We start from the raw sequence: 7,455 nt of genomic DNA on the forward strand, positions 1-7,455 counted from the left end.
AATCCTTAAAAATTATAAAATATTTAAAATAAAAAATACTAAATTTTTTAAATATTCAAAAATTAAAAATCTAATTAATAACAAATAAGTTTTTTTACTTTTTCTTTTCTTTTACAATATAAAATAAATATATCTTAAAATAAAAAGACAATGTTTTTTCCTTTCATCCTCCTCCTTTTAAATTAAATTTTTTTATTTGTTTAAGCCTTCGTCCTCCTCTTTTTTTTTTTAAAGTTTTTTCTTTGTTTTAGTATTTATTTTAAATTTTCATTCTAAATAGATTTATTTTATATTGTAAAATAAAAAAAAAGAAAATGTAAAAAATAGTTATTTGTTATTAATTAGATATTTATTTTTTTTAAAGATTTGATTAATATTTTTAAGAATAAAAAAATTAGATTTTTCTTGTTACAAATGATACAATTTGGTAGTGGTCAAAGTTTGGGAGGAGGCAAAAATACTAATTATTCTACATATGACACTGTCACATTAACATAAAAATATCACTTCATCAATCTGTTAGCCACCTTAGACTAAATCTAACAAAAGTCAATAATATGTATAGTTTTACAGGAATTTTTAACATAAAAAATTATTCAGGAGACACGATCATATAGTGGTCATGATTCGGGGAAATTCTATCACTTATTAGGTGATTCTAAAAAATGGGCCACTCGCTATGTAAAGCCCAGTTTACCCATCCCACTTCTCACTTCTTACCCAATGGGCCAGAAACCAAAGCCCATATTGCGTGCCTTTTTCTTCTCCAAATTGCCTGAATGAATCTTCACGCCTTTTACCTTAGCCTCTCTGCTTCTCTTCTCTCTCTCTCTACCTGTATGTACTTCTTCTACTCATTACCATCCACCCTTAAATCTTTCTTATATTTATTTTTTAAATAGAAAAGAAAGAGAGAGAGAGAGAAGGGTTCCTATATATACACTCCAAAGATTAACCAACAAGAGTTTCACCATCTTTTGTTGAAATATCAATTTGGATAAGATAGGTCATTCTCCTTATCCTGATTCATATTCCCTTACATATATTCTAATTAGGCAAACCAAGCAAGCTCATGACTTCAAATACAAGGGTTAGTCTCAATTCAGTTTCTATTTTGTTTATTTTCTTTCTGGGTTTTCTGTTTTTATTCGAGTTTTTTCTATCAAGAATTTCTTTTTTCTTGTAACATAGAGGAAGAAGAAGAGATGGTGGGAGTTTTGGGTTTTCTTTGTTTAGTTAAATATGGAAAATTTAGCCTTTTTTTGCTTGAATTTTTTGTTTTGGGGAAACTTATGTTTGGTGGCTATGAAAAAATGATGGAATTTTAAGATTTTTTGTTAGTATTTCAGGTGGTTGAAACAATAATGTTGGTTATTCGTGGCACATTGGGGTTACTTTTTCAAAGTTTATTTGTGTCTGCGTGTGTATATATATTCAAGCATAGGTGATGCCGTGTTAGAGCTCCTTGTTGGGTTTTTGGTATGGTTCATGTTTATCTTACAATTCAACTTGGGAGTTTTTTTTGGCTCTATTGATTAAAAGTTGACTTTTCATCGTTGTCAGCTTTGCTATCTTTCTGGTTTACTTTAGACTGCTCCATTGCCTATTATGATATTGAAACCTCAGTCTGAAAGGGATTTTTTTTTCTTCCTTTCATTGACTAGCATTGTTTTACTTTTTCTAGCTTTGAAAGCTTCTGGTGGTATAATGAGGCTGCTGTTTTCTTTTTGTTCAAGTAATAATTTCTAGGTAATGTATTGTATTTGAAATTTGTGTTACCCTCCTATTATTTAGATGGAGTACAATCTGTTTTCTCTTTTCACTACAAGCCTACTTAGGAGTCTTTTGATATATGCAGCAGGATCTTTATTCTTCAAAGGCCCTGTACGTTTAGTTTTCATTCATTATAATATTGAGCAATATTTCTTTGATTTTGAATATTTTCTTAACTCCTTTTAAGGGTCTAAAACTGGTAATCATTTTGCTGCATCAAGTTACACTTGCATCTATTTATGAATGAATTTTGTTTATCTAGGTTCTTTTGTGTTGATGATCGGTGGGTAAGGTAGAGATAATGGCGTTGGTCACCCATCAAATGCAGGTAATTTATCAGTGTCGTTTGCATATAGGCTTAGTGTATGAAATATTAGGTTTATAGGGACATGCTCTCTCTCTCTCTCACACACACACATACACACACACACTTTATACAATTAGTTTCCTCATAGATGTTGGTAAGTGTACATTGGTATTTAAACACTATAGAATATTTTGTTTGAACATTATCATCATTTTAATAAGTTTTCATTTACTTTGTTCCAGGGTTCTTATGTGACATGTCCCTCAAGGTCGTTACTTTGGATAAGGGGGATTAAATTGAAAAGACATGTAACTACACTTCACATGTCTGGGAGAACAGATGCTTCTTTCTTACTAAAGCGGAATATTTCTTCGAGGTTGATATTCTCCTTAAGGTTTTTCTATTTTTTTTTCCTTTCTTTAGGTTGATGATACATGATATGCTCTTTCCCTTTTTGTCTCTATAAGACGTAAATGTTAAAATATGTGTTTGGATTAAGTGGTTGTCTATTTGCAATACATGAAAGCAATTTTAATTTTTAAACAACTAAATGATAGTTGTGAGTTACCAATGTTTTGTTTAAAAAAGAAAAAAGAAAGTTGTGAGTTACTAGAATTACTTTGGTAGACGTTAAATGATATGGACTAATAAGTCCAAAAACTAAGTTGTGACTTTAAAGAAATTGGGGTAGTCAAGAATGACATTAATATTCTAAACATTAACATATGAAAGATGGTATGGAAAATTTATAGCTACTCTGGATAAGTTGAGCATGCACTTTTGCACTCTCCCGTGTTTGTGTAAAAATTGTTGCATGTAGTTTTAATTATTCGCAGATTTCACACTTAACCAAAATGTGAAAAATTCAAAATTGGATGTTTGCTGACCTTTTGGGAGATTGAGATGTAACTTAGTTGTGGTGGATTACTCGGCCTTTGATGTAATTTTCATAAATTATCACTAGTTTTTTACTCTCTTTTTTTTCCTGCTATACATTGCATATATACATATATTTTCATAACCTTCCTTTTAATAAGGCAAGAAATTTAAATTGTTCACGAAAAAAAAGATTTAAGTTAGAGACTTGTATATTCTTGCTATAGAGTTCTGCTTCGGTTTTTTTACTGGCTCAAATATAGTTACTGCAACTTTATTGTTCTTTAACTGCTTTCTGCATGCATGCAACACTGATGCACACAAACACAATATTTCTTATTTATCTTTGATCAGACAAATTCAGAAAGTTCATTCCACAGTGTAGGGCCTTCATGTGTAAGCAGACCAAAACCTAAAGCTTTGCAAATTTTAGCCTTTAAAGGTAATGCTCGAAATGATGAACCTGGAGGAAGAGCTAGTGGATCAAAAAGTGGCAAGAACTCGGTCAAATTAAAAGAAAGCGAGGATGCCATATCTGAATCTTCAAAGGCAAATGATGTTTCGGTCTCTTATGCCTGCGAGGCAAATGAGAGTGTGTCATCACCTGCTATTCATCGTTTATTCAAGAAATGGTTGACAAACCTGCGAACGCAATCCTCAGATCATGTAGTGGATGACATTATAGAAGGAGAGGAACCAGCTCCTACCAATATATCTGAAACTGAACTTGAGACTGAGAAGAAGGAAACAACTTCTCTTTTAAAGATGGTTTGGTGTCACTTTTTAAGACTGGATGCAACAATAAAGATACCGTTGATGGTATTGTAAGTAAAGTTGTTTTGTTTCTCTCTCTCTCTCTCTATATATATATATATATATAGATTATCTTAAATATGAACATTTCCCCCAACCCCTCTTCACCAGTTAGGTAAACTGTTTTTAAATTATGTTTTATCTTCTGATCATTAGTGTTCCACTCCCAGAACTAAGTTTGACTGTAACAACAAGTAGTATGTCACTGAAAGGAAAATGTAAATACAAGTTTCCAGGCCGTGAGACAGTTAAGTATGGGTAGATCACCAACTGCTGTCAGGGCTTCTTTTGCTCAACACATCCGAGTCTAAGATTTAGTATTTGTAACAAAAGAAGGATTTCAGTTTTTAAATTTTCTACTCTTTGTATATTGCATCATGTATTGCACTGCCTGTATGTTGCCTTGTGCATATACCTGGAGAAGTCTATATTTGTATTCTACTCATCTGACATAATTCTACAAGCTTATGTTTGATTTTTTTTTTGTGCTTTCATTTAATATTATGTTGATAATTTATCTGCTTAATCTGCAGCATCCCTATGTACCTGGCCATAAATCTGAAATATGGGGCTGAAGTTTCAAAAGATTTGACTCCCTTGTGGATAGTTGGGCCCGTTATTGTTGCCCTTTACGTAAAGATGCTTGGATGGTTGTTTGGTCTCTATGTATTCACATTCAAGCAGGCTGTTAAAGTCATTAAGAACTGGCCCGCGTACTGCATGTTTGCCTACGGCTATATTGTGCAAGGAAAGCTTAAGGAGGAAGTTCATGCTCGCTTCTGGCAACCCGTGTTGGGCATTAAAAACATGAACTACAAGGAGGCATCTAAACAAAAGATGAAGGAATGGGGAGCGTGGTTAGTAGAGAAGTACCTTGATTTTGTGGAGTCAATATGGCCATATTATTGCAGAACAATTAGGTTCCTAAAGAGGGCTAACCTCATTTAGATTGGGAGAGTGTATTTTAAGAGGTCTTCAGTCAGAGAGGGACCAAAAAATTGAGTCGGTTCTGATGGTGACTTTTTGAGGAAGTTGATATAGGTAAGCTAGGCAAAACCCGTTTTTGGAATGAATGGGGTTCTCTGTATGTTTGAGCTTTGAGCTAGAGCAGGAACATGATAATGCAGAGTTGTCTGATTTCTGTAATTTTTATAAGGCAGGTAATTTGATTTTTGGATGAGGCTGATCATCAATTTATTTTTGTTGTATTTAGTAGTTTCTAATCTATTATTGAGAGAGATAGAATGATTGGAACTCTTAGAGTCAGCAGCAAGAGGGTGTTTGTTTTCATGTTTCAACTTCATTATTCTTTCTCTCTTTCTCTCTTTCTCCTCCCTCTCCCTTTCTCTCCCTTTCCATAAGGTGATTGATTGGGATAATTTGTCATTTCGTGTTATGTGATCAAATTATTGAGTTTTAGCACGATGAAATTAATAATACCATTCGCTTATTAAAATCTAAATGTTGAATAAATGATATATTGTTGTTAATTCGTAACTGTCTCTGAGGTTGTATATTCTTTTGTAATTAATGGGAATGTTGTACACGTTTGTCGTTACTAATTCGGCTAAGTCTTTGATCTCAATTCCTTCCAAGGAGGGAATGAAATTTTGGATTTCCCACCTAAACCAGTAATACCAACCTTGAATGTTAAACAGGGTAACATTATCAATGGGGCCTAGTTTAATTTTTTATTTATTTTATAATATGTTTTATTTATTTTACATGTTTTAAAGATTTTAATTTTATTATAGACAATATTTAATATTTTTAACTATTAATATATATTAATTTTATGTAATTTATTTTTTTATTATTATTTAAAAAAAATAAATGAGTACCCATAGAGATTCTCTACTCCAAAGGATATTCTCCACTCTGTTTACGATGGTAAATACGTGAGGATGAGAAAGATAGAGAGATTAAAATAGTTAATGGGAATGGGGATCGGAGCGGAGGGAGCTTCTCTATCAATTACTCACCTCGTTTCCATCCCTACTTCCAAGTATATTGTGCCACTAAGTTTTGTATTGTGGTGTAGGATATAACCTTTGAGGAAACTCTACAAAATATCCTTCATATATGCAATGATACTAATTATATCTTTTTTATTTTTTTCACAAAATTATAGCCATCATATTTAAAATGACGTACCTATCCCCAAAAAATATACCTTACACCAAAAACATAAAAATACTAAGAAATTAGAAATATACAATTCTTTTTACTCTCTTTTCTCAAATCATAACTCAAATTCTAAATCACAGATAAATTTACTGAAACTCACTCTCAATAGATTTACATCATTTTTTGTTAAAGTTTATAACATTGGAGGAAGGAGTTCTTGAAGCAATTAATAATAAGTAAATAATATTGTTATTTATAGGTTATAGGTGTGTTATAAAATAGTTTGAATGTATTTTTCCAACTATTTTAAGCTGAAAAATTAATAAACTAAATTAATTTTGTGTTTAAATTACAAATTTTTATTTTTATTTTTATTTGAAATTTGCAATTTAAATATTTTTATATTGGACTTTGTTTAGACCTAGTTTAGACCTAACTCAAATATATTTTTATTTTCAAATATTAAAAAAACAAGATAATAAAAATAATGTTGCTTTTCTATTCAAAAAGTAATTTTTTTACTAAACGAGATCATTCTTTTCGAGATATTATGGATAAAATTTCTCTTACATGACTTAGGTTGTTTCAAAAGTTTATTTGACTATTTTGTGACACAAATAAGTTTCTAATTTTAGATACAATCTAGTTTAACAAAATTTAAAGGGAGAATGTTGCATTATTTGGGTCATGTTGTGTATGATGTTTTTAGTTTATTGGGTGTTGTAGGTGGTGATACTTGCCGGTCTGTTTCACGTACTGCGAATAAGGTGACTTCTACACTTGCTATTTATGTTACTAGTTGTGGAGTCTATTTGGGTGGAGTCATGCCTTCAGTTTTTAAACTCTTTTGTAGCAGTTGATCATTTTTAATTAATGAAGATTTATTTATTTTTTAAAATGTCAAGTTGGATATATGTTTTATTTTAAAAAAATAGATAAAAAAAGTATAGAATTACTTAAAATTGGATTAAAAGATTAGTTGGTTCACATTGATAAAGTTGGTGTGTGGAATATCTATACAATCATTAGATGGGAGGGTTAAATCATTATTTAATTTGATATTAATTCTATTTTCAAAAAATGGATGGATTTTGTATAATTTTAGACCTAATGAGGAATTTTCTATAATCTTAGATACTCTTTTGTAATAAGGTGATTTGATATAAACTGTTTTTAAATCTTATATAGCTTTATATAATCCATCCTATGTGGATATGTGAAAGGATATGGATGAAAGTAATTTCATCAAAATAACAAAAAGATAGCATTTTGTTTGGTTGTATGTAATTATGCATATTTTACTTGTTAAGAAGGTGTTTGACTTCTTAGTTAAAAAATTGTTTTTAGTTTTTAAAATCTAAAATTTGTTTTTTGAAAATAAATTAGGATGTTTGACATTGTTTTTAAAAAAATAGTTTTTAAAAACAAAGTTACAAAAAATAGAAAATTTTGAGAACAACAAAAAATTGTTTTCAATTTTTTTTTTTGTCAATTTTTTTCTCACATAATTTTTTTAATTATTATTATCTCACATCTCTCTCATTAATTTATCTCTCCTC

The 7,455-nt window shown here is 30.4% G+C and overlaps 1 protein-coding gene across 4 annotated transcripts; it reads left to right on the plus strand.

Annotated features, from left to right (window-relative positions):
• Window positions 1-790: 790 nt before the first annotated feature.
• Window positions 791-5,225, plus strand: LOC133830281 (uncharacterized). Of its 4 annotated transcripts, none has more exons than XM_062260218.1 (6): window positions 791-1,090; window positions 1,685-1,749; window positions 2,036-2,101; window positions 2,323-2,456; window positions 3,337-3,780; window positions 4,303-5,225. In XM_062260218.1, exons 3-6 carry the CDS (start codon window positions 2,075-2,077, stop codon window positions 4,715-4,717), a joined length of 1,020 nt encoding a protein of 339 aa, XP_062116202.1. In that variant the 5' UTR covers window positions 791-1,090; window positions 1,685-1,749; window positions 2,036-2,074; the 3' UTR covers window positions 4,718-5,225. The 4 variants fall into 4 exon arrangements, with proteins under 4 accessions (XP_062116202.1, XP_062116201.1, XP_062116203.1 ...); XM_062260217.1 differs by lacking the exon at window positions 1,685-1,749 and adding an exon at window positions 1,795-1,884; XM_062260216.1 differs by lacking the exon at window positions 1,685-1,749 and having other exon boundaries at window positions 792-1,090.
• Window positions 5,226-7,455: the final 2,230 nt, after the last annotated feature.

Source organism: Humulus lupulus, chromosome 4 (assembly GCF_963169125.1).
Source record: "Humulus lupulus chromosome 4, drHumLupu1.1, whole genome shotgun sequence".
NCBI classification, from domain to species: Eukaryota; Viridiplantae; Streptophyta; class Magnoliopsida; order Rosales; family Cannabaceae; genus Humulus; species Humulus lupulus.

Coding starts and splice junctions, on each gene's coding strand:
- LOC133830281 (XM_062260218.1), top strand. CDS start 2,075: ATGGCGTTGGTCACCCATCAAATGCAG. Junction 2,102..2,322: donor TGGTCACCCATCAAATGCAG/GTAATTTATCAG, acceptor ACTTTGTTCCAG/GGTTCTTATGTGACATGTCC. Junction 3,781..4,302: donor AAGATACCGTTGATGGTATT/GTAAGTAAAGTT, acceptor CTTAATCTGCAG/CATCCCTATGTACCTGGCCA.